The following is a 24,164-nucleotide window of genomic DNA, read 5'->3' as shown; positions in this document are numbered from 1 at the left end:
GAGTATTAACTTCTTATTAGAGTACTATAAGCTAAGTATACTTAGAGTTCTACTAAATTATTTACTAAAGTTAAGTAACTTTAGTAGTATTACTATTAAATATTTCCTATATATAAGCTATATTTTAATAAGTCTTCTTAAGTTTCTTAATTAGCTCTATAGTATTATTTTTACTTTTAGAGGACTTAATATTCTTTATTTCCTTATTTAAGGTCTTAGAGAGTATAGGGGCCTTTCCCTTAGAAATAGAAGTAGGAGTTATAGGAGTTACTTTAGAAGCTATTATATTATACTATTTATTAACTTTATAGAGTTAATTTACTAAATAGGAGTAATTAAAGTATTATAATTAACTTTCTATAGTAGTATTTATTAGTAGAAGCTAAAGTAATAAAATTAGAGAATAGTACTATAAATTATACTAAAAGAATTAAGTTTTTAAAGAATATAGTAATTAGTTATATACTTAATAAGGGGCTTATAATATTAATTACTAGTAAAGAGTACTAAGAGTATTTAAGAGAATAATTATAAAGTTAATTACTAAAGAACTATAAAAGGTAATCTATTTATATAGAATAAATATTCTTATATTCTTAAGTATTATTTCTAAAATTAATATTTTAAAGTTAATTCTCTTCTTAAGACTAATAAGTTGAATATTAGTCCCTAGTATAGACTACTTATTATTTATTAGTCTTTCTTATTTATATATAACCTTCCCTAGTTCTTCTATTTTAAGGAGTTACTTATATAATTCTATTTCTTGTCTATACAAATACTATACTACTTGTACTCTACTTAGTCTAATAGGGCTGTATTACCTATAGCTTATTAGGTTGTAATATAGTATTAGTATTAGTATTAGCATTAATAAATAGGAGGAAAATTCACTAATAGGCTAATAGGCTAGTAGAAGTACTATAAATATTAGCTAAACCTAAATTAGTAGGGGGGTAAGTATAGAGGTGGATGGAAAATACCTGAGCAAGGGTATATAACTTCAGCCGGATACTATAGTACACAAAGATCAGCCGGAGGTCCATTAGAATCCCGGCCCGGCCGTACCGCAATTGTGGGACTCGGGCCGAGAACTCAACACCCGGCGGCCGACGCCATAAAACCCTCATTCGGTCCGACAAGCCTCAAGAACGAATGATGTGACCCGAGACGGCGGGTCCTGATATCCGGGACGAACTGCTTCATCTGAGATTCGTCAGGAGTGAGAACGAAGAAGAAACAGAATGTGATGTGTTGCGATTAGTCACTAGCCCAAACCTATTCGCCCAGCCGGCTTAACTCCTATACCTTCTTCGTCATCCGCACTCCGGTCGTAGAGGTTGTTCTTGTTTGTAACACCACTACGACTTGTCAATTTGGTGCCAGCTCTTGAATGGAAGGCTAGGGTTGATGACAACACGCAGGCTGTGAAGCCTGAGCCTGCTAGCTATACCAGTATCTCACTCAGGTATGCTCCAGCCAGGATCTTCGATATCCTGGACCTCAGGTGACAGAAAGCTTATAGGGGAAGCTTCTTCAATGGTGCTTGTCTTTGTACATTTTATCTCAGTCAAGGCGTTCTTGTTTTGTGCCAGTAAACACCCATAGTCTCTAATTGTGGATCCTGGAACCTTTTCTATAGTCAGGTTTTCGTAGTAGAAGTAAACGCCTGCGGCCTACCGGTCACGGACTCACTGGATGCATGGTGAACCGTTGTGTTGGTCTCGTCTCCACAACGGCCAAGGCCGCAATCTTCCGGGAGGGGACTTTGGTTTCTCTGGGCAACCCGTTGGAACAGAAACAAACGGTAAGAAGTCACAAAGACAACATGCATGTTTGCAACGATTGTAAGAGGCCAAGTGTGGTCCAAATTTCTGCCTACCAGAGAGCCTTGTCCAGCTCTCCCTTGCCGAACTCAGCCGTTGTCGAGCATAAATATGATCATTCGCCCTTCTTGTTATAGGTTCCCACTCCGTCTTTCGTTCCCCGACTCTGCCCTCTCTGTTCCATAAACCCAGCACGCCAGCCATCCCATCACTCAAAGGCGTCGGACACCGCACCTAGGCTTCGAAACAACCATGTCGCCCCCCAATCACCCGCCACAGTCATCCCTTACCGGTATCCTTGTGGGCTTCCTGTCAACTTCTTTCGTGTTTTGGCTCCTCATTGGTGCCTTAGCCTACAGCGACGGGACGTTTGTCTCTTTGGAAGCTTTACCCTTCCTTACTGCACCTCTATCTGTCTTTATGGTTACCTGCCTTGTATTCGTTGCGGCCGAAGTTCCGGCCATCTACTATACTGCTGCAATCACGGGGTTCGGCATCAGTGCGGTGTACTCGCTTGTTTCTGTCGGATGGGCCAACAATCATCGCCGCGTCTTTTGGGCATTGGGGGGCCTTTTTGGTGGACTGTTGCTGGAAGCCGTGACGGGTCTTCATACAATTTGTGCTCGGCGGTTGTTTATCTCTTTGGATGAAGCACAGCGCGAGAAAAGGGCACAGAATCTGCGGGGGGACTAGTTTCGATTCAGCTCGAGCCGCTGCACTTCTCGCTCCTGTACACGCCAACCAAGCAGGAATGGGCTTGCAAGTAAATCTGTCACTTGTTTCCGATAGTGGCAATTGCGAGTTGTTGGATGGTCATAGAGGCCACTTCCAGAGCGTAGCTTCGGTAGTGAAGGGTGTCTTTGAACGGAGACACAACCACAGACTCGAACAAGTTTGGTTAACTCATCGATGGCACTTGTTCTGTACAAAGTCCTAAAATTTTTGGGAGACGTCAGCCAGTCCTTATAATGACCATCCCAATACAGAGTTCCCCGCCCTTAGGCTGAAATCACCTTTCGAGGATATTCCAGAGACCGGGGCACGACATTGGGCTCTTCGTAGAGATCTACAAGCCTTCGGCCAAAACATGTATAGGGGTCCTCCTTCTCAAACCGTGCGCTAAAGACGCAAGTCACAACGAAAACATCCCGGGTCTTCAGTCATGTCCTTATCCTACCACTCCTCTCTGTACCGCAACCCTGACATCGCCCTGAACAGAGTGTCGCCCGCTACCGCCTAGGAAGACATACCGCAGCCGGCCCAGTTTCTTTCCGAGCGATTCCCTCGTTGAGGCTGCGCGGCCCGGGTCGGCTCTCCCGTCAACAAACTTCGCCCCGACGGCAGAGCTAGTGGTGACTAGGCCGCCGTCACTTTCTGAGCTAACGTCCGAGATTGGCGGCAGGAGCTGAGCCATGTCATACCGGCGCTGGCATTCTTCCTCTTCGGCGACTGCGGCATCTCTTTGGGGCCCGCGGGGCATCCGCCTGTAATTGTGCTCGGCTTCCGCACGGCGTTCAAGCTCTTCCCGCCTGTGATGCCTCAGACCTGCAGAAGTTAACCCTGATGGTCCCGGCCGCATTTCCTGGCCAAGCCGGAGGAGCCGATCTGGAAGAAGCGGCGACGGTGCCTGTGTACTCTCATCCGTTGCTGAAGGGCGTGAGAGTGAGCGGTGCTGCCGGCCTATTCTCAGCCAGTCTCTGGAGGAGCTACCACTCGCGCCGGGTAGTAGTGCCTGTCCATGGTGATCCTCGGAAGCCCAAGTGACTAAATTGAGCCCCGACGGCTCTGAACATGTGATGACGTCCTTGAACGACTTTTCATGTGTGGCGAAAGCGTCCGTGTCTTCGAGGACGTCCTGGCCTAATATAACGTCGTATGCACATCCTTCGAGGACGTGGAACTACACAAAGTGCTCCGACCACTCGTCGTCGGCATCGTCGCCCGTCGAGCTCGCATACGCCCAGTTCGGCCACATGGAGCTCATGGTCTTCTGAACGGTGCCGTTCGCAAACTGTATTATGAGGATGTTGTTCGTATTAATCAATTCGCGCATATCCCGGCGGACAACATAATCGAGCGAGAGCAGGTTCGGCTCCGACCCGGAATCCGGCAGCGCCTCGATGGCGTCGCCCATGATCACACCCTGCAGACGCTGGGTGACGGCCCCGATGTTGTTCATGGAGAGCATTGGAAGGCCTCGAAGCATGCGAATGGTCCTCTTAAGCCTGCTGAGCCGGTTACGATGCTTGGTCATGGTTTCGGAACCCATGAGCAAGTCGTTCCCCAGAACGGCCTTGTGGGCCAGATCGCGGACGACATGGAACGTGATCTTCCAACTTTTGCCGGGGTCAGTTGACCTATTGCATCTTCAATCGGCTCTCCTAGAAATAGAAAACGAGCTCGAAGAGCTCGACAAAGAAGAAGTAGACCGCGGCAGTCTTGGTTGCCTCCGTCGCGCAGAGTTGATATACAGCATAATCAGAAATTAGAGAATTCAACTTGCTGCTTAAGTTCCAGCAGAGTCGAGCTTGCTAGCTTTCTTAGACCATTCTTCTCGAGTTAAGATTCCGGTTGTTTCTTAATTCTGGGGAAGAGGACGTGCTTTGGCTCTGATAGCCTTGCTACATGGCACGGGGGCACCAGAGCTTCGATTCGCGATAAAGAGTCAGCGGACGAAGAACAGGGGGCAGACAGTGAGAAGCTGGATCACACGAGTATGCTGGTTCGAGATCGCCTTCGTGCACTGATTGAGGAGTACGAGGACAAGATTCAAGAATGCACCATGAGCGTGGAAGGGATGAGTATTGCAACGCAATGGGTTGGTTTCCCAACTACTGATCTTGTGTACCATATTGTACCAGACTCATGACTGACACCCTGCTTTGTAACGACAGGCACAAGGCGGCACAAACGTGGATATTGCCACAGCGACTGGGAGAGATTCTAGGCAAATGCGATCCATCGCCCTATTGACCATGATATTCTTGCCAGGAACATTCTTTGCGGTAAGTCCATCGCTTTTCGAACAGAAAGAAAGCGTGACTGATGGAGTCACAGACACTTTTCTCCATGACCTTTTTCAACTGGTCGCCGGACGATGACAGTAAGTCACTGGTTTCAGGCTACATCTGGATATATGTTACTGGCGTCTTCACGGCAACCACGCTCTTTCTTCGGTGGTACTTTCTGTCCCGTCGTCGCCATTGCAGACCTTGAACTGGAGAATGATATGCGTTTGACTTCCCGAGGGACTCGTAGAGGGCCAATTGTCATCAAGCTAGTTCTGTCAGATAAAACAAATCATTTGCTCTTCCTTCCTTCAGATAAGGCCCAGAGAGCACACTTGAGCTGTCCTCGTTTCCTGCCGAGTGTCTGAAATGCAGTCCACTTGTCTCGTCGATGCCCACCACCGTGGTCTTTTCCGGTCTATCACCTGAAGACTCATGATTCTTGTCACCACTACATCACTCAGATGCGGTTGGTTCACCCGCTGCCGGGTGAGCATGATGAGCATCTTGTTTGCCTGGTAAACAGATGGTGGATTCGGAAAACCCCAGTACGTCGCAAGTGGCCTATGATATGAACATAGTGCCCCGGCAAATAAAGGGGTTGGGGGTTGGGGGGGCGGCTGTTCATCAAGGGGTCGGACAATGTAGTGCTGATCTTGATCTTACCACACTTTGAGACCCGGCTGCCTACCCCTCTTCTCAATTGTCGCCATTAACTGGTCCTTATGTTTGTCTTCACCCACATCATGATGCCATCTCTTCAACTCCAAGTCCTTCTCCCACAGCTTGGCGGCGACCATTTACCTCTTCAAGCTGGGCTGCATGAGACTCGTCTATTGCCAGGAGGCAGGGCCTAACGTGGTTATCTAGCTGCATAAACGACACAGTACTCTACAAGCACACTTGTCAGTAGATACAGGGACATCGGCCGACCCATCTCCTCTCGCTGGCCTCATGTCGACCTTCATTGCGCGTCTCCGGTTGCTTGTGCTGTCGGAAAGGCGAGCATGGGCTGGTGTGCACTCCGGTGCTCTTAAGCACGAGTAAAATTCACTGATGAGATTGCCCTCGCTTCAACTCCTGTTGACGGTATCGGTTCTGTGCACCAAGCATGTCCATCACTAGGCGCCCTGGTCTGTTTGACTTACTTTTCAGTGTTCTATCATGCTCTGCTGTTCGCTTGCTCGATGTGATGGGGATTCGGCCACTCAGCTGAGGGGTTTGACCAGTTTGTCTCCACGTGCATGCATGTGAGGAGAAGTGGTGGCCGGTGCTAGCCCTTCTTACCCCTCACGACTGCGCTTCGTGACAGGCCGCCATCTGTCTGTTCCTATGTTCATCCCTTCTACTTTGACTACCTCCTTGAACAAGCACAATATTTCAAATCACTAGCGGGAGACTCCGGCTAGTTCCTCCGATGCTCGTGTTCACGGATGCATGGATGCTTGATCAACGACCCGATTGAACACAACGCATCGCATGTTAGTTTAGGCTATGCACAATTTTATTGGCCAAGTCGGTCAGTGCAGGTTCTAGAACTGGCGCAGCCCCTGACGGTGGCGGTTTATTCCGAGTGCGAGCTGAAGCCTTGAGTTCTCCCATCCGTCACGCAAGATCCCAATTCTTTACCCCAAGAAATTTGACGGATTTAAAACTCATGACCCCAGTCCCCCCCCCCCCCCGTTCGTTTCCCCTTGCTCTCGGCAACGTCAATTTGGACAAAATCTGGCACTTGTTCCGCAATCTAAGCATACATGGCTTCCCACGAGAAAGAGTAAGATCTTGTTTTCTTCTTCTTTTCATTATCACATGATGTCAGACTTGCCTATTGTATAATCAAGTCATGCATACAACCTATGCTCGCTGAGTGGGCGATAAACCAATATGGTCAATATTGCTAGCTGCTGCGCTCGCCTGACACATGATCTCTAGCATGGACGTAACTGGTGGATAACATGAGAGCCCTTCCCCTGACTTCAAAACTAATAAAGACTGCCGCTAGCTTTCCCGCAATTCGCGCTTGCATTTTCGACATGGACGGACTGCTTATCAACTCTGAAGACATAATCACATTATGCACGAACCATGTTCTTGAAAAACATGGAAGGCCGGCCTTTACTCAGTCAATTAGAGCCCAACTCATGGGCGTCCCGGACTCGACAAACGGCGATGTATTCCACAACTGGGCAAAATTACCTGTAACCCGCCAGCAATTCGCTCATGAATTGAAAGAACAATTGCGACTTCACTTTCCGGAGTGCAAGCCGCTTCCTGGCGCGGAAGAGCTGTTGTCCAATCTCAGTCGTGCGCACAGTGCTTCGTCTGGGGAAAGAATTCAGCTGGCATTGGCATCCAGCACCAAGACTGATACCTATAAGCTAAAAACTTGTAGACCGGAGACGAAACGGCTGCTTGACAACTTCCAGGCCGATAGGCGGATCTTGGGTGACGATCCGAGAGTACGACAGGGCCGAGGGAAGCCAGCCCCTGACATATACCTACTTGCGCTAGAGTCTATCAACTCAGTGGCATGCTCTGGCCAGAGATCAATACAACCTAACGAGTGTTTGGTGTTTGAAGACAGTGTGGCTGGGGTAGAAGCGGGAAGACGCGCCGGGATGAGAGTTGTTTGGGTGCCGCATCGGGATGTGGCGGCTGAATATGAAGCAAGAGAAAAAGACGTGCTGGCTGCGAGGTCGGGAATGTTCGGGCTCGGAGATGATGGGCAGCTAGGGGAGACTGATGATGGCTGGGCCGAAAGCATGCCGAGCCTGGGACATTTTGATTACAAGAAGTACGGAATCAACATGTCATCCTGAGTGTTTCTTCAGCCAGGTCCGGTCTTGACTTGGTATTTCTTCAAGAAAATAGAGTCCTGTCCTTGTCAGGATGGATATGTATTGCAGAAAGAAAACGGTCAGGAAATAAACCAATTATCCACCGACTAGCAGTGGGCGTCATGAATGTTTGAGTTATACAACTAAATCTAGCTAACTACTTTTCAGTTGTAGAATAGGAAACACCGAGTAGTGAGGAGAGATATGATCAGCAGTTTTATTATTATGATATACACTAGGACTCAATGGATTGTGATGAAAACTCCAAAGGAAAACCCCCATCAACGCGCCCAGAAAGAAACGATCCCATCAAAGTCCCTCGTCGTCAAGCTGCTCACATCCCGATCATCATCGACTATCTCTTTCCTTAGACGACTGGCAACTTTGAGGGAAATGGAAGCCTTTTGCGCCTTGCCTGTGGCCTCGAAGACTTTGCCCTTGAAGAAAGTAGTGCGAGCAATCTCGTTCTTGCGAGCGTTCGGATCCACTGACCAAATGTTCAGCGCCATGTTAAACATATCACTAAGGAGAGTCAGAAACTTTTGCAACTCAGTGGCTAGTGGCTGCTGCACTTACATTGCCTCTTCGCTCCGACATTGTCGTGTAAGGTGCTCAGCAATTTTATGGGTGATAGTTGCAGTGTAAAAATCTTTGTCGCCCACTGTTGCGCGAATTTGGCGCCATGCTCTCTGGTGGTATTCAAAGCTCTCGTTCCATTGGCCTTGCGCAGCTCGGAGGTTGCCAAGAGCATAGAGAATGAGTCCAGTCCTGACAGACTCTCTGTCATCTTTGCCCAGGGATCTTTCTCTGCCAGCCAAACTTTCCAGAAGAAGTGCATTGCATTCTTCAAGCTTACCTTGGGCAAGAAGAGCCCAGCTCAGATTAGCCTCACCCGACCGGGGCACGTAGTTGCCAAGAGCTTTGCGAATCCGCAACGCTTCCTTGAGATCGGCTTCACCCTCCTCGTACCGTTCATCCTGAATTCTTGAGATCCCTCGCTCTGCATAGGCGAGGTAAAGTCGCTCGTCTGCAGTTCCCAAACTTTTACAAATTTGAGAAACCAGGTCAAAAGACCGTTCTTTATATATGCGGCTCGTGTCGAAGTCGCTTGCATCCATAGCAATAGATCCCAAGCAGAAGTAGATGTCTGCAAGTAAAGAATCCCGATCTGCGTGTGCTGAGGCCTCGCCGATCTTACGTGCAGTCTCGAAGAAGCCATCAAAGTTTTTCGTCCATCCACGCTCTTTTTGATACCTGGTTATGTTAGATTAAGAACAACGAGATGGCTGGGTGTTGTACGCGTACCACGCAGCTTCATTCAATAGCTTCGCGAAATGCAGCCTGGTTGCCTCCGATGGATCTGCAATGGCTGGCCAGAGCTGGTGCATTTTGAGGACGTGAGGGTAACTCGCCGCACAAACAGGCCACCTTCCAATATTTAGCCTGCCGCCATTTGATTTGGGCTGGGGCAGCTCTGGTTCCTTTGATGGTTTGGGCATGGCCGAGGGCCACTCTGCCCAAAGAACCCTGACGATTTTGCCGAATATGGACCGTTTCTTCGCGATGTCCATCGTTGCAAAGATCGCATCTTGGACTATGCGATGAACCGATATCTGCTGCCGTGACTTGTCTCTTTGTACCAGAGAGGACTGAAGTAGATCAGCTCGGGCCTCAATGTATTGACTCTTCTTGAATGGAGGACCATTATTGGAGAGCACTTCGACCCATGCCTGCATTAACAAATCTTCTGCAATGGCATCTGGATCAAGAAAAGATATCAGCTCCAACAGCTGTCGTGCTTGGGGTTTCAGCTTTTCGAATGCCCAAACAGTGGATAGAGAATGCCGATATGTGACCAAATTGGTATCAAACTTTGTCTCGTAAAGGCTGGCATGTTCTTCATGATCCTTGTATAGCTCGAAGAACTCGGATAAAGTGAGGTCCTGTCGACGGATGATACCTGCCATCTGGGAAATGGCCAGAGGAACACCACCAAATGCATCGGAGATTTGTCGTGCTGTGTCTTCTTCTGGGTCGTCAAAAGCCGTGGTGAGATGGTGGAATAGATACAGAATCTCTTGTCGTGTGAGTGGACCAAGGTCAAGGCCAGAAGGCGTTCTCGTGAAGATGCTTTTAGCCAGTGGATCGCGGCTGGTGATGAGAATGGATCCACTGCCCTGAGGCCAGTAGTCCGCCAGCATCATTGGGTCATCTGCGTTGTCGAAAACAAGCAGCCATGTCGCTTCTGACCTAGCTTGACCGGGTTGAACAACCTCGTCCGACCCCGATAGATGCTTTTGAGGGTTGGAAAGCCACCCCTTCACAGTCTCTCTGCTGACGACTTGGCTTTTACACTCTGATGGATTTTCCAGTCCTAGTGCCAATGAAATTTGCTGGTAATGATGGTCAAGTTTGGCAACCTCATCCGCAACCACCCAGAATACCGCGTCGAAGGAATCTTTGTGGCGTCGAGCGAACTCGCGGGCGATTTCCGTCTTTCCAATCCCGCCAAACCCGCAAAGTGCGAATTGTCGCAGGGAAGTGTTTGATGCTGTCACTGCATTCTTTGAGGGCAAGAGTTCAGCTGCTAAGCGCTTCAGGACATCTTCACGGCCGCAAAACTCCTCATTTGCTGCATGTGTGTTGAGGAGAAAGCAGGGCAAGTGAAGGCGCTTCTGAGTCTCAGCATATGTTGGTACAGGATGCACCAACTCGAATTCCGAGGAAGATGTTCCCTCTGTTGCTCTATTCGAGGGCTGTTCGGTGAGTTCCTGCAGCTCAACTAATATTCATCAGTCTGGAGACTTTGCGAAACAATGATTTTGAGTTCACCTCTGAGTGGTAGCTCACTCATCGTGGGCGAGTAAGCGCTTGTCGTTGCGTACTGGTATTCCTCTAGAACCATCAGCATCATGCTGCAGTTTGTAACTTGCCTACTTACGATCCTTGAGCCGAAGTGCAACAAGATGCTTAGCGTCAAGCATAGTGTTGTGGATAAATTTGTTGAGCTCTGTCAAGCCTTCGGCCCCCCTGCTCTTGGTGAAGAGACAGGTCTCGTGATGATCGAGATTGAGTCCAATAACTGTCTCCAATGGAGCGTGGGTCAAACACGCTTCGCGGGAGACAAACTGGAATCCTAGTCAGCACGTGGGGCCCAGGTAAGGATCAATGTCTAACTTGGTATTTCGAGCGCAATGGTGTTGAATTGTTTTTGGTCTCCCTCAGTTCATAGACAGACAATATGGGTGTGCGGAACGAGATGCCTTCGAATCTATCCGCAAGGTCGATCAAAACGGCGCCTTCTTCCTCGACGTTGGCATTTGGAATCTTGAAGGGTTTACCGCTGGTAGCTTCCAGGATGTCTCGAAACCGTGTCAAACTTGTAGTTTTGTCGCCATAGCGATGTGGAGTGCTGAGGAAGAGAATGCCAGCTATGGCATTGACAGTTGGTCCATACCGAGGAAACTGTTTGTTTGCAACGCACAAGGCTTGTTTGACTATTACGCCACCCAAGCTATGGCAGACCATTAAGATTGGCTTGTTGGCGGTCTAAAGTAAACATGTCGGTCAACATTCCAACAGCTGGAAGGGGACACTTGAGAATTCTTCACTTACTGGATCTGAGGCAGATCGAAATTGCTCGTCACTCAATTGTTGGAGGAGGTCATAACCTAGCATCAGGATTGATTCCCACGAAGGTTTCGTGCCTGTAAGTGGCGAAGCATACTTGTACGCAAGAATGCGTGCCCCAGCACCAGAGCCGGGTAGAGTCCCGAGCCATTTTCGGCTTGCAAACGGCCAGTTCTCTGGCGGGGCAGTTCCAGTGCCGGGAACAAGGATGATGCTAGATTGAAGGTAAGTAAAGATGGTGAATTGAGCGTCGGAGCGTGCCTTTCTTACTCTACGCCATCCTGAGAAGCATCGACTGGCTCCTGCAGGACTTGAAGACGGCCATTGCTCACGAAGTTCGCTGGACTAGCCATGACTAGAGCCGCACTGAGCCAAGTTTGAGAGGCACCGGCAGGAGGGGAGAACGAGGATAGTGAGAATGGCTCATCTCGGATTTAAGAATGCTGAGGATGCGGGGTTTAGCTGCGGAGACGGTGTTTTGTGGTTGTTGGTAGGTCTGCGATGGCCACGAAACAGGACCATGTCCCTCTACTTTCTTTCTCCGGGCGGCAGACTGATGTGATAGGATAGCCCTTCTTATGTTCCTGTAGAGGCGCTGCAACAACAACTGCATCAGGTTGCCAGTGCAGAGGCCGCCAGGCTTTCTCCAGGCAGCAGACTGGTGTGATAGGATAGCCCTTCGTTTGTTCATGTAGATGCGCTGCAACAACAGCAACTGCATCAGGTGGCTGATGCAAAGGCCATCAGGCTTTCGCGACCCGCGCCAATCAAATATAGCATTGCGGCCCGCACAGTTCACAAACAGGATCCACCCTCGTACGATTGAAGGGAGCCCCGCTAGATGCCCGATTCCGCCTGCTGCCGGCGTCTGCGTGGAACAGGGGTCTTGGCCCGCGCGACCACCATTCGTGATTGGTAGGACTTTTGGTCACCTCTTCCACACCGGGCGATGCCAACAAGGCGTTGCGATGCGCGCCTGCAGCCGGCTGCTGTTGGGGGCGGATGTAAAGCTACCCAGATGCTAATCTTAGCCAAAGCTAAATGCTGAGAAGTCTTGGTTATTTAGCTTTGCGAACATCCAGCAGAACAGTGCCTGCAGTTAAATGCCCTGCATCACGACAGGACCATAGTCATAACAGACCGCGATAGAACATGCAGGGTAAGTAGTCCACACTTAGGGTCGCAGTGTATCCTGTGTTCCGATTCAGATCCCTAACGAGTCCTCTTTTTACAGTCACACCCGAAAATTATGTTCGGGCAATCATCTCCCTCTCGAGGCGTTATTCGAGCACCTCTGCCTTCCCAGGCAATAATTATGTCGACCTCGGGGAGTGGTTGCTTCAAGTGCTTCAAGACCGCAGCCTTCTCTGCCCAGGAGAACAAAGCGAAGATGCCACCCTTTCCGCCTCTGCGTCCGAACAGACTCACGTCCTGGTCGTAATGTACAACAGTAGCGAGAGAAACTGGGGTATGCAACAGTATTGCCACGAGCAACACGCAAAGTTCTACGCCGCCCCCTCTGCTCCGGTGCGAGGCTCGGGACAGCTGGTTTTCATCCGGGGTTTTATATCACCATCATGGGTTTCGGTTATCGGGAGCAAATACAACATTGATCCGGAATTCTTCAAGCGACACATGGATTTTCTTTCAGCGAGCATCGACAGACATGCTTACAGCTTTCCATCATTAACCAGCTCCTCAGACAAGATTTTTCGACTTTGCGTCAGCACTCTTTTCCATCGCGATGATTTTGGAGGACAGGATCTCCAGTCGCAGCGGGCGCATCAAGCCAAAGAGCTGGTAGCATACAGAGTACAGCAACTTGGGTCCAACAAGGTCGGTTGCGGAGACTCCCTGGTGCGAGAATACTCCACTATATGCTCTCGCTTCTCTGTGATCGAACAGTGGATATCACTTTGTATCACAAAGACGGACGCAGGATGGGCTGGTAAGAAACGTTGCCACAACTCATGATTAGAAATCAAGTTTCTAATATTTGCATGCAGTTATTGTCTGGATGGACCAAGGCAAACCCTTAGAGGATTCACCACCGGGACCATGGACGCTTCATCTCGAATCCAAGGCTACACCACTTCCTGTCCTCCAATATCATCACAAGATGGCATTTCGAAATACCAAAAATCGCCTGGATCCAGGTGCAAACACTTCTGCCGAAGTGCCTCAAAGCACGACCGTCCTTCCTTTACAGTACGAGTCAGTTCTTGCGCTTGTCGATCTTGCCCGTCACGCGCCTCAAGATCCGCTTTCCATGTGCATCCCGTTATTTGCGCATGCTGCTTTCTCCGAGGTTCAGTTTCTGAACCTAATGGAATCCAGAGTCCAAATGCAGATGAACTCTATGGATGAAAGAGTCTCAACCGACGCGCTTAGCACTTTTCAGTATTTCTCCAACATTCTGAATAGGCATGCTCAGCAGCTAAAAGACAGCACTCGAGCACTCCGCAAGTTAGCTGAGCGAAGTAACCAAGGGTCTCATGAAGTAAAGTCTGAGAGCTCAATGCCAAAAAGCAAAACAGCGCGGAACCTCGGTAGGTCTCAGAGTCGGCATAGCTCCGATAACGAGACTGCCAAGATTGTTGGGCCTAGCAACGTCGACGGCGCTTTTAGCCCGAAGGGCCTATTGGAAGACTATGAAGACCTCTATGCCCGTTGTATCGATCTGTCTACAATGTGTGATCGGGGCATAACTTTGGCAATGGGCAAAGCCTCAGTTGAAGAATCCAGCAAGGCCATCGAGCAGTCACAGCGGCTTAAGAAGCTCACACTTCTTGCCACACTCTTCATCCCTCTCAGTTTTAGCACCAGCGTTTTTGGTATGAATATTGATCTCCTTCAGCAGAGTACGGTAAGATTTTGGTGGTTCTTTATATTGTGTGTTCCAATCACTGCGTTTGCTTACATCTTTTATCTTTGGGATTTTGACGCTCTTCGACGGTTCTTGGCAAGGCTCTGGAAGCAATGTTTCAGTTTCAGACGAAGCATGATGGCTGGAACAGGTGAGAAAGATCCTGTTTATATTGTATGACCTCTATAACTCTGAAGCAATGTGGTATCAAAGACATGATGAGAAGGAGCTAAGGTCACTATGATGTAAGACAGAGGTGTGCATTCAAGACTTTGATAATATGATTTGCAAGCTCAGTTAACCTGGTTTCATGTAATAGATGTAACTGCCAGGTGCTGTCCGCCGCTGTGTGTTACTGTTTAATTAGAGGGCTTAATGCACACGAAGGGCACTTAGGTTCTGAGAGGTAGGCCTTACTGACTGGCTTGACTACCTACTTGACTACCTGCTCGGCTGCAACGAGGGTAATGCTGCAGGCTTCGTCCTAGACACTTAGCTCTACTCCGCCGCCCACTGTCGCAAGGGGCAAGTCTGCTTCTTAGAGGAAGAGGAGGAGATCAACACCGATCGAAAGAACTGGATCCTTAAAATGCGAGAAGACAGGAGTTTTTGTTTTCGCTGGCAAGGCTCTACTGAGCCTTCCATCTGTAGTAGCCTTAAGCACCTAGAAAAGGCCTGACTAAAGGCGTACTCAAGCAGCAGGGGGAAGCTAACACACTCAGTATACATATATTTAACCTAACACTACTACACCACTCAATCTAATAACAGCAATCCTTACTTTTAGATAGCTAGATCTATCCTAAACTTTTTCTTAACATTAACTAAGTGGCGTCACAGAAAAGGTGTCTTTAGACCAACCTTTTTCAGTTACACACACAGGACACTTGCCCATTTATTGCACAGGCCTGCCACTTTTGATAACTTACTGTTACACTTATTAGCTCTTGCTCCTAATGTGCTTTCTTTAAATAAATTATAGGGGCTACAACTTACTTGAAAGCGATTCCTGCGTCGGCGCTTGTTGAGGCGGATCCTACAAATTTTTTTGACCACTTTGAGTGGTACCTAGACGTCAGGTCAGTTAGTGTCTCTTTTCCTTGCTTACGTACAGTATTCCTATCAACGTACGTGTTGCAGATAAAAGACTCATTATACTCCCAGCTACTAAACTGCAGGACCCGGTAGAGGAAGACAGAGGCGCACTTGCCTATTACGTTAGAAAGCTGATGTCAGTCTTACAGTCTATGTATTACACCAAGGTACTGGAGGGGGAAGGGGAGGGGTATAGGGGCTAGGGGTGATGGACGCACCTCTACATCTGTCTAGGCACCACTGCTCGATGTTGTCCTTGATATCGAAATCTGAGCTGTTCCAGCGTTCGACGTAGCCGCGTCCTATGACACCGTCCTGTTCAAATACCCTGCGGAATCCCTGCGGCTTCTTGCTCCATTGGGGTTTAGGGGGCTGCGGAGGCCGAGCTGAGGCGGGGGAATCCAGGGACATTCGGCAGCCCGGCCTTTTTGGCGATTTGCAAACTAGTTCACGCGGGTCAATGCCGTTCCAGATCACAGGTGGCCCGCCCTCGACGCGCGGGTACGAATATTTCTTGACTTTGGCTTTGACCTTAGCGGCGACCTTGCCAGGAACCTGGAGCTCGGCGGCATATTCGTCCTGGGAGAGCCAGACGGCAATAACGCCTACAACGGCAGGGACGGCTGGTACGTTATATTAGGTTGCTTCTTATCAGGTACATCTCAATAGGGAAGGCGGCAACAAGAAAAGAAGGGGGGGGGCAGGCAAGGAGACTTACCAAAGGAAGTTCCAGATTTCTTTACCCAGCCTAAAGATGTACTTGAGGCGCACATAACATCGCCTGGGGCTGATGTAGTCAGCTCTTCAATAGTGCCCTGGGAGTAATCGGCGCGGGAACCATCGTTGTCAATGGCGCCAACAACAATAAGGTCTGTATCATAGCTGAAGAGGGCTGGGTGCTCTGACAGTTTGTTAAACCATTCCTAGTAATTATTAGTTAGGGTGTAATAAGATAAGTTGCATAGTAAGAGGAAGAAGTTATAGAGAAAGGGAGCAGTAATAGCTTACTCTTGAATTACCTGACGCTGTAACGACGACAACGTCTTTACGCATAAGGGTAATAAGTAAGTGTTTATAGGCCTCTACAGTAGACTCATCTTTCATAGGAAAGCCTAACGTAGACTAATTTTAGTTTACTAGTTAGGAGGGCAAGGGGGGGGTAGAATAGTAGCAGTTACACTGAGAGGGACTTTTCTAGACTTACGCTGCCCTAAGGATATATTAACTACAGCCTTGCCTTTGATTCCCTTGCGTTCAACATCGTCGCTAATATCCACAAGCGCTGCCAAGATGGCGGATGTCCATGGTAACTCTTTAGGCACCTTGAGCATGACGATGTCAGCGTCCTTAGCGGTACCAAATAATGAACCTGTCGCCTTGGACGACACGCAGGAGCCGTGGCCTGATTTATGTCCGTCCGTCATCGTCTCCTCAGCTTCAGGCAGGTACATAAATCTCTTGCTCCCAGTCATGTCTTTCCATTCCTGTTTTAATACGTTAGCAGTTGTTCTCTTGAGGCAAAAAAAGTTTATCATGCTAAGGCAAAGAAAGACATACTGGATTCTGAGCGTTAGCGCCAGTGTCAATCACGTAGATCGTCACCCCTCTACCTGCCTCAGAGGCGTACCCAAAGCCGGGGAGATCAGCGGCGCGCACCGAGCCAGGGGGCTGCGAAATGACTTTAAGCTCTGTGGGGGCCACCGTCTGGAGGCGAACGTTGGCCGGGTTCCGGATGTTCGTCAGCGTCGAGCCGGACCCATCTTTGGGTGACGTTTGGCGAGGGGTCAACGACGGTGGCGCCGACAAGGGGGGCGGTTGTTCTTCTTCGAGCATCAAGTCAGGGGTCACAGCAGCAACCTATACCAGACACTGTCGTTCAGCGCCAGGATCGTGACATAAACTAGAGGGGGTAGGGGGTGGGCTAAGACACTTACGCCAGGAAGCTTCTTAATGGCGTTGGCCTGGATGGAGCTGATGGCCGCCTTGAAGAAGACGATTAGGCCGGTGTGTGTGCTGGATTTCCCCTCCAGGGACCCTGGGGTAGCGTGTGTTGAGAGTGTGTTGTTAAGGTCCTGGATCTGCTCCCTGGTGACGCTCCGTGTCATAAGGATGACATATGGAGTAGGCCTTGCGATGGATGCCGAAGGCGATAGAGTAGGTATATTGTGTACTAGGCTCTGTGATCCATCCTGATAGGTAAGAGTAAGGACTCTATTACTTAGAAATAGGAAGACAAAACTCCAGAGGGGGCTTCTAAAGAGCATTTTAGGTAAAGAGTAAGAAAGTAAGAAATAGAATTAGGGACCATTAGGAAGTAAATGTATGTTAACAAAAGAGTGTAGGGAGACGCTGGAGGTCAAAGAGGCTGCAAACAGAGAAACAGATTTAGAGCACTACAGATGTATTGTATTTATAATTAGAAGCAGCTTTACTCTACATTCTACCCCTACCTAGCAAATGTAGCACTGGCGTGAGCGGCATTGATCTGCGCCTCTTGTGTACTCTAATTATAGCTATCTAATCTTAATCACGACTAATCGGTAGGCTGTAGGCTGAGAGAGCAGAACTATTAAGATCGACCAGCCGCCTGCAGTGTAGGCCTGCAACGCGCTAGGCCTCTGCAGCAGCAGGCGCATTCTGCCTGCCAGGTGCGGCTGGTCCTTATTTTTGCTAAGGAAGAGCAGGGGACTTTTCATCCGAAGCATTGCGAATAGGTTTCAGCCCAATTGGAAGCCGAACTTGAAAATCATCTACCTAACCAGAGCGTTTTTGGACGGTGGTAGGGAGGTCCGCTTACACCCAAGGGTGCGTTAGAGGGCGCATGGGCCTACAACACACTCTTCTCTACACAGGTAGAGAGTTTGTTGTGTGGCCCATGCACTCCTCTAACGAACGAGTAATCAGCAATTGTTGCATGAAATGGATCCCTGCCTGACACAGTCAATATCTGCTTATATTAGGCTGAGGAGCTATTAAGATCTTGGCGCTAGCATCAGAGATTGCAGCCGTGTGGACGCGGCTAATGTTCTATCTGCCATGATGGCGCGCAGAACGAAAACAGGTAGTAAAGAGAGTGAAGTCTCAATGATTGACATGAGACCACAGCTTGCCAATCCTCCTGACAGGTTCAAGTTCGGACAACGGCGGCGGCGGCGGTCGAGGTGGTGAGGTCGGACCCCCGCACTTCATTGGTCGCACACATTGGCCGTGATTGACGGAGTCTTCTTCCATGGTGGGGTGCTGCGAGAGCCAATTCCCCACCATCAACTACGAGCTCATTTTTCCTTCACCGATCATCAGGGAAACTCGGCGCAGTCAAGATGGGCAAAAACGACAAGAAGCCAGCCGATAAGAAAGACGCCGGTAAGTCGGCCGGCGGGAAGAAGGGAGGCAAGGGCGAGAGCGACGACAAGGGGGGCAAGGCCAAGGGCGCGCAGTCCATCAACGTCCGGCACATTCTGGTGAGAACAGCCTCTCGGGAGGGAAACTTCTGGGGCGCCGGTCTGACGAGCATTTCCAGTGCGAAAAGCATGCGAAGAAGGAGGAGGCCCTGGCCAAGCTGAGAGATGGGGCCAAGTTTGACGAAGTCGCCAGAGAGTTCTCCGAAGACAAGGCGAGGCAAGGTGAGTGTCAATCGATTCACCATGGAGGGCGAGGACATGGCACGCTGACCAATCGCACAGGCGGGTCCCTAGGGTGGAAGACGAAGGGGAGCCTGGATCCCAAGTTCGAGGACGTTGCCTTTGCTCTGGCCTCGAGCACGACGGCGAGCCCGGTTTACGGCGAGGCCAAGACAGAGTTCGGATATCACATCATCATGGTGAGTTCCGACGTTCGTGGTCGTGTCTGTCCTCCCCCGAGGCGAGGCATACTAATCCCAAGCTTAGGTCGAAGGTAGAAAGTAACATAGCAATGATCCGGGTCACAATTGTCGCATCACGTTTCTCCGCGCCGAGGATTGTTTTGGTTCAAGAGTGCCCAATGCCGTTTCTCTTTGTTTGCCCTAATTGTGACCTGACTGACTTCCAGAGGGAGTCCTCCATTTTTTGTTTCAAGATGCCAGCTGAAGAAGCTAGAGTACAACCGAAAGATTCGTTCGTAAGCGACGGTTCCAAGTAAATTCCCCGCCGACCCTCTATTCCCTTCTCCCCGTAGTGACGCCCAAATTCAAATCATGAAGCATTCCCGAATTTACTGCTCGGTCTGGAAGTAGTTGAGGAGGATGGAACGCTCCTGGGACTCTTCACCCCAGTCCTTGACGACGACGCAAGAGCAGTTGACGACCTTGCGGGCGTTACCCTCACGGTCGAGGACGCCTGTATGCTGTTAGTCCGTGTCCTTCACCCAGTCCAACACAACCCGGGTTGGTACTCACAGAGACCGGCCCACTCGCCGAGCTGCTTGCCGTCGGGCACCTTGATCAGGGGGATCTTGTGCTCGGAGCAGAGAGCGATGACGAGCTTCTTGTAGGCCTCCTCTTCGCAAGCCTCGTTGAGGACACACATGTGGGCCTGGCGGCGGTCGAGAGCCTTGGAGGCTTCGCGCAGACCGCGGGCAAGACCGTCGTGCATGAGGGCGAGCTTCAGAACACCCTTGAGGGCATCAAGAACGGACATCTGGCCCTTGGAGCCGGCATCGGCGGAAACCTCGACCTCCTCGGCCACCTCGGGGGCATTGTTCTCTTCTACGTCCGACTGGGGGAGGCGCGCAGTTAGCGAGGCTGTTCTTCATTCAGGACGAACACGGAGACATCGTGGGGTTGTCCAATTGGCCTCGCGCCAGCGAAATCCCACAGCGCACGCCGCCGCCAATTCCAAGGGAATTGACGCGGGCGGCGGCGACCAAGGAATCGGGCCCAGCTGTGACAAAGTTGTGCATGAGTGTTGGGCGCAAACTCACCATCTTGAAAGTTTTGCGGTCAAGTTCCTGTCGGTTCGATCCTCGAAGAGTGGTGTTTTGTTGTTATATGGGTAAATGTGAAGTAAGTGAACTTTTTGGTCGCGGTTAGGCGAAAGACAAGAGGTTCGTTCCCCTTCGTTTGTGTGCCAGAGATCATTGGCTGGAGGGTGGGGTCGACAGGGCAAATTTCGGCAGGCGCACGGACCACCCACAAGGCGAATTTGATTTTCGGCCACAGCCCACACCGCACAGCGACCTCACAAAATTTTGCTTGCGCCCCCGGTTTCTCCCAGTTGCACGATCTTTTTTTCCTCACACCGTCAAGCTTGCCAATCAACCCTTCACCGGCACCGTTCATCCCACGAGGTAAGTAAGGAGGAGGAAAAAGAAGAACATGGGCGCCACCATGGCGACTTGATCCAAGCAGGAACTCTGGCCTTTTCCTTGATGCCGGAGGAGAGCAATCAGACGAGTCGAGTCGGGATTCGAGAACGCGACAACCGTTTCGACCTCGATTTTCTTCTCACGGACGATGCGAAGCGACGGCTCCTTTGCGAAAGGAGCTGCTCTGCTCCACGCCGACGACGACGACAATGACATCTGATACGCTCTCCTCTTCAGCAACGAGCTGGCAGAACCCTCCTCTCGGTTGATGCTCGCCTGGGAGGGCACTCTCCAAGCTCCTCAGGCCTCGGAAGGCTAACATTATTCTTCTTCGCTGGCAGATACCTCATTTCCCAAGACTTGAGAATCTCCGCATTCACCAACCGTCAAGATGGTCCGCACCTCCGTTCTCCACGATGCCCTCAAGAGCATGAACAACGCCGAGAAGGCTGGCAAGCGCCAGGTCCTCATCCGCCCCAGCTCCAAGGTCATCATCAAGTTCCTCGAGGTCATGCAGCGTCACGGTAGGTCAAACCAATATTTCTTCTTCATTCCTCCCCTTCCTTTCCTTCTCCTCTTTGGAGCATGGAATTGTACACTCGGCATGATAACTAGGGCGAATGTCTCTCTCGTCTCCACGACTCAGCCCCTATAAATTGCCGATAGATAAACTGCGGAGGTCTTACAACTTTTTCGGATTCAACTTCGTGATGTCTAAGCTTTAAACCACCGCAACAAGACGCTGACAAGCTTCAGGCTACATCTCCGAGTTCGAGCAGGTCGACGACCACCGCTCCGGCAAGATCGTTGTCCAGCTCAACGGCCGTCTCAACAAGTGCGGTGTCATCTCCCCCCGCTACAACGTCCGCCTCTCCGACCTCGAGAAGTGGGTTGTCAAGCTGCTCCCGGCCCGTCAGTTCGGCTACGTCATCCTCACCACCTCCGCTGGCATCATGGACCACGAGGAGGCCCGTCGCAAGCACGTTTCCGGCAAGGTCATCGGTTTCTTCTACTAAGCGAGGATAACGGAACCAAAGAACAAAAAGTCATGTGTTGAAAACGGGGTACGGGACATTGGGCGTTTGAGGGGGCAAATTGGGTTAGCCATGGCCGATACCACAGGATGCCATTGAGCTAGGATCTCATTTACACCAAAAGCAATGAACTTCAAGCAAGACCCCGCCAATACGAGCCAGACTTTCCATGTGCCACTACTGTACTGTTCCTATGTGGTCTTTTGATGATGTCGTGAGACCAGGTTGACGGTTTAGACGTCGATCAGCAAAGCGGTAGCCTCCGGTTACGGCAAGTCTTTACCTACGGTGTGGATGATGATCCCAGCTTTGAAGCTGTGCACCGATTGAGCTCCAAAATAGATTCAGCGAATCCAATTACTAGGATCCTGACGAGACTGCGGCAAGATGCTTGTAGCATTGTGAGTCTCGAAGAACACAGCTAAGTATTCATGGCATGATGTGGTCTCTGCCTAAGCGACGCCAGTTTTCGATAACGACAGCAGAAAGCATTTCACTGTAGGCCAAGTATTGGAAACCTGGCATGCACTGTAGCTGTTGACCACTTTTGACAACAGACTAATTATCAATCGATTTCCTGGACTGCACATCCGCTCAGTACTGAGCCCGCTCGACCGATGGGAATGTCTCGCCCACTTCGACCCCGGCAGCTTGTTTCGAAGGGCCCGGAGTCTCCAGGATTCGAAATCGCGGGTTTCAATAACCGGGGTGCCACAAACGGCTGGGAAGTCAGACTTCCGGCCTCGGCTCGGCAAAGAGCCGGAGCAAGGGGCAACGCGCCGGAACCTTTGCCCACGGACAGATGGACTATTCATCAAACTCGGCGAGTGATTTTTACCTTTGTAAGTTTATTGTGGTTTGGGGTTAAGGCATGCTTTTGCTTCTCTGGGAGTTGGCGTCTCATGGACACACTGGGGCATGCATTCCGGGGACGGAAGAAGCAAGCCTGAAGCAGGGGCATTTCTTTCGATCGCAATGTTCATGATGGGAGGAGAGGGGCAGATTAGACGAGCAAGGCAGATCAGGTGCATCCTGTTAGCCCCCGAAGGCGCTTATGAGAGTTTGTGGTATCACATGTCTATAAATATAAGCAAGTGAGGAAGTCTAGACACACATATGCGGTGTGAAGACGTGGGAGTAGAAACAGCGAAGCTAGAGTCACACATCTTCGAAATACGGTTGTAGCATCGGATGACTGCCATATCTTGTCCTGGTAATTGGCTGGCCATGATTGGGCATGGGGTTACCTCCAGGAGACCTGCCTTGTGCACGCCGAGGGTCCACCAGGAACGCTTGTGCAGCACACAATCGACCCCGGCCCCGAGCCGGAGACATCTCCGGAGGGCTGCAGCGGCCCCCCCTTGTAAGTCACGCTTCCTTGGATTCGTTTCCTTTCGTCCAAACTTGGACAGTGTTTGGACGACTTATAATGAGACTCGTACTTGTGTGATCTAGACGCATAGGACGAATTGTCCCTCGTGAACAGGAGGAGCCTAGGCGGGATTTGTTCCGGAGAGGACGAGGGGCAATAAGGAGCGGGCGGCGTTTTGGTTTCGGGGTAAAGCGAGCAGAGCATGCGGAGACATTGTTTGCGATGTTGTTGCACGCAGTGGCTTCAACGTCTTCCCCTTCCATGTCCGACCATCCCGCCGCCCTGAGAAATGCCGATCTGTTTCTCTGTACCACAAGCGGGTTCCTGGTTCATCCGCGTTGCATAGGTGTTGACGAAGAAATGAAGGCACCGGCATCGGCACCGGCACCGGCGTCGTCTTTTATCGTCCAGAGTATCATCCCGCTGCGACCGCTCGTTTGACCCAGATGAAATCCAAACCCGGGATGCTCGTCAAGCAGAACGGTGCCCACCTTTTGTCCATCAAACCACGAGCCTCGCTTCGGTGGAAGTGAATCTGGTTTGTGTTGCACTACGCACAGTAGGCGCTCTTCCTCCGGCTGGTTAGTGATGGGCGCGCGGCCCCACACGAATGGGCCCCGGTCGATGACGATGATGGTTCGACATTCTCGAACCTGGACCTGAACCTCAACCTCAACCTCACTCACGCAAATCCCGCCTATTCCTCTTCCACTACAAGCGCCGGGAATTGGATCTCCATCGGGACGCGCGAGTTTTTTGTGCCATTAGCCCGCCTCGGACTGGGCGACGTGGCCCAGCCTATTCCCATCACAAGCAAAATACATCTAGACCGGGCCCGAAGAGCATTGCATCTCGACGACCCCCGGCTAGGCGTAAGAACCGGGTCAATCGGTCCCAATGCACGGGATGCACTCATCTTGTCGTCATAGACGAAAGACGGCGGACAGGCAACCGTTCGCACTTCTGCCGTGGAGAATCGCCCATGCTAACCCACCTCTACCTGCGCCGCGGTCTGTTTTCCACCCTGACGTTGCACAAATCCCACCGAGAGGCGACGCGATCGGTTGCGCGTCCTTCGTTGGCCTCGCACCAGGCCTACCGGTTCAAGAAGGGGAGGCGCGGGCGAACGCTAGACTTTTCTTGAGATTGAGACACACAGGCCTGCCCAGACTTGGGATGATGGCATCGACCGCCTCCCCCCGTCCCGCTGGCT

At 50.5% G+C, this 24,164-nt stretch overlaps 10 protein-coding genes across 10 annotated transcripts; 5 read left to right on the top strand and 5 right to left on the bottom strand.

Moving 5' to 3' along the window:
* Positions 1-3,726: 3,726 nt before the first annotated feature.
* Positions 3,727-4,080, bottom strand: CH63R_03069 (uncharacterized protein; the record flags this gene model as incomplete). Its single annotated transcript, XM_018298044.1, has 1 exon — positions 3,727-4,080. One exon carries the CDS (start codon positions 4,078-4,080, stop codon positions 3,727-3,729), a length of 354 nt encoding a protein of 117 aa, XP_018162860.1.
* Positions 4,081-4,542: 462 nt separating this feature from the next.
* Positions 4,543-5,042, top strand: CH63R_03068 (Protein kinase; the record flags this gene model as incomplete). Its single annotated transcript, XM_018298043.1, has 3 exons — positions 4,543-4,644; positions 4,721-4,831; positions 4,884-5,042. 3 exons carry the CDS (start codon positions 4,543-4,545, stop codon positions 5,040-5,042), a joined length of 372 nt encoding a protein of 123 aa, XP_018162859.1.
* Positions 5,043-6,588: 1,546 nt separating this feature from the next.
* Positions 6,589-7,653, top strand: CH63R_03067 (Haloacid dehalogenase-like hydrolase; the record flags this gene model as incomplete). Its single annotated transcript, XM_018298042.1, has 2 exons — positions 6,589-6,608; positions 6,837-7,653. The coding sequence occupies 2 exons, from the start codon at positions 6,589-6,591 to the stop codon at positions 7,651-7,653; spliced, it is 837 nt and encodes a 278-aa protein (XP_018162858.1).
* A 299-nt stretch (positions 7,654-7,952) lies between these two features.
* CH63R_03066 (Tetratricopeptide repeat domain-containing protein) lies at positions 7,953-11,654 on the bottom strand (the record flags this gene model as incomplete). Its single annotated transcript, XM_018298041.1, is given in 8 exon segments — positions 7,953-8,193; positions 8,248-8,925; positions 8,977-10,453; positions 10,522-10,599; positions 10,613-10,799; positions 10,849-11,220; positions 11,287-11,515; positions 11,572-11,654. The coding sequence occupies 8 exon segments, from the start codon at positions 11,652-11,654 to the stop codon at positions 7,953-7,955; spliced, it is 3,345 nt and encodes a 1,114-aa protein (XP_018162857.1).
* Positions 11,655-12,453: 799 nt separating this feature from the next.
* CH63R_03065 (uncharacterized protein) lies at positions 12,454-14,347 on the top strand (the record flags this gene model as incomplete). Its single annotated transcript, XM_018298040.1, has 3 exons — positions 12,454-12,460; positions 12,536-13,249; positions 13,308-14,347. 3 exons carry the CDS (start codon positions 12,454-12,456, stop codon positions 14,345-14,347), a joined length of 1,761 nt encoding a protein of 586 aa, XP_018162856.1.
* Positions 14,348-15,159: 812 nt separating this feature from the next.
* CH63R_03064 (Alkaline proteinase) lies at positions 15,160-16,366 on the bottom strand (the record flags this gene model as incomplete). Its single annotated transcript, XM_018298039.1, has 5 exons — positions 15,160-15,235; positions 15,299-15,377; positions 15,481-15,885; positions 15,981-16,185; positions 16,271-16,366. 5 exons carry the CDS (start codon positions 16,364-16,366, stop codon positions 15,160-15,162), a joined length of 861 nt encoding a protein of 286 aa, XP_018162855.1.
* Positions 16,367-16,398: 32 nt separating this feature from the next.
* Positions 16,399-17,526, bottom strand: CH63R_03063 (Alkaline proteinase; the record flags this gene model as incomplete). Its single annotated transcript, XM_018298038.1, has 3 exons — positions 16,399-16,746; positions 16,820-17,119; positions 17,197-17,526. The coding sequence occupies 3 exons, from the start codon at positions 17,524-17,526 to the stop codon at positions 16,399-16,401; spliced, it is 978 nt and encodes a 325-aa protein (XP_018162854.1).
* A 1,056-nt stretch (positions 17,527-18,582) lies between these two features.
* CH63R_03062 (Peptidyl-prolyl cis-trans isomerase PIN4) lies at positions 18,583-19,167 on the top strand (the record flags this gene model as incomplete). The annotated part of the gene is made up of 4 exons (XM_018298037.1): positions 18,583-18,723; positions 18,783-18,885; positions 18,946-19,094; positions 19,150-19,167. 4 exons carry the CDS (start codon positions 18,583-18,585, stop codon positions 19,165-19,167), a joined length of 411 nt encoding a protein of 136 aa, XP_018162853.1.
* Positions 19,168-19,453: 286 nt separating this feature from the next.
* On the bottom strand, positions 19,454-20,140 carry CH63R_03061 (40S ribosomal protein S12; the record flags this gene model as incomplete). Its single annotated transcript, XM_018298036.1, has 3 exons — positions 19,454-19,578; positions 19,638-19,956; positions 20,063-20,140. 3 exons carry the CDS (start codon positions 20,138-20,140, stop codon positions 19,454-19,456), a joined length of 522 nt encoding a protein of 173 aa, XP_018162852.1.
* A 796-nt stretch (positions 20,141-20,936) lies between these two features.
* CH63R_03060 (40S ribosomal protein S22) lies at positions 20,937-21,561 on the top strand (the record flags this gene model as incomplete). The annotated part of the gene is made up of 2 exons (XM_018298035.1): positions 20,937-21,069; positions 21,302-21,561. The coding sequence occupies 2 exons, from the start codon at positions 20,937-20,939 to the stop codon at positions 21,559-21,561; spliced, it is 393 nt and encodes a 130-aa protein (XP_018162851.1).
* Positions 21,562-24,164: the final 2,603 nt, after the last annotated feature.

Source organism: Colletotrichum higginsianum, chromosome 2 (assembly GCF_001672515.1).
Source record: "Colletotrichum higginsianum IMI 349063 chromosome 2, whole genome shotgun sequence".
Taxonomy (NCBI): domain Eukaryota; kingdom Fungi; phylum Ascomycota; class Sordariomycetes; order Glomerellales; family Glomerellaceae; genus Colletotrichum; species Colletotrichum higginsianum.
Note: the sequence above shows the minus strand (reverse complement) of the source record. Positions and strands in the feature narration are given on the sequence as shown.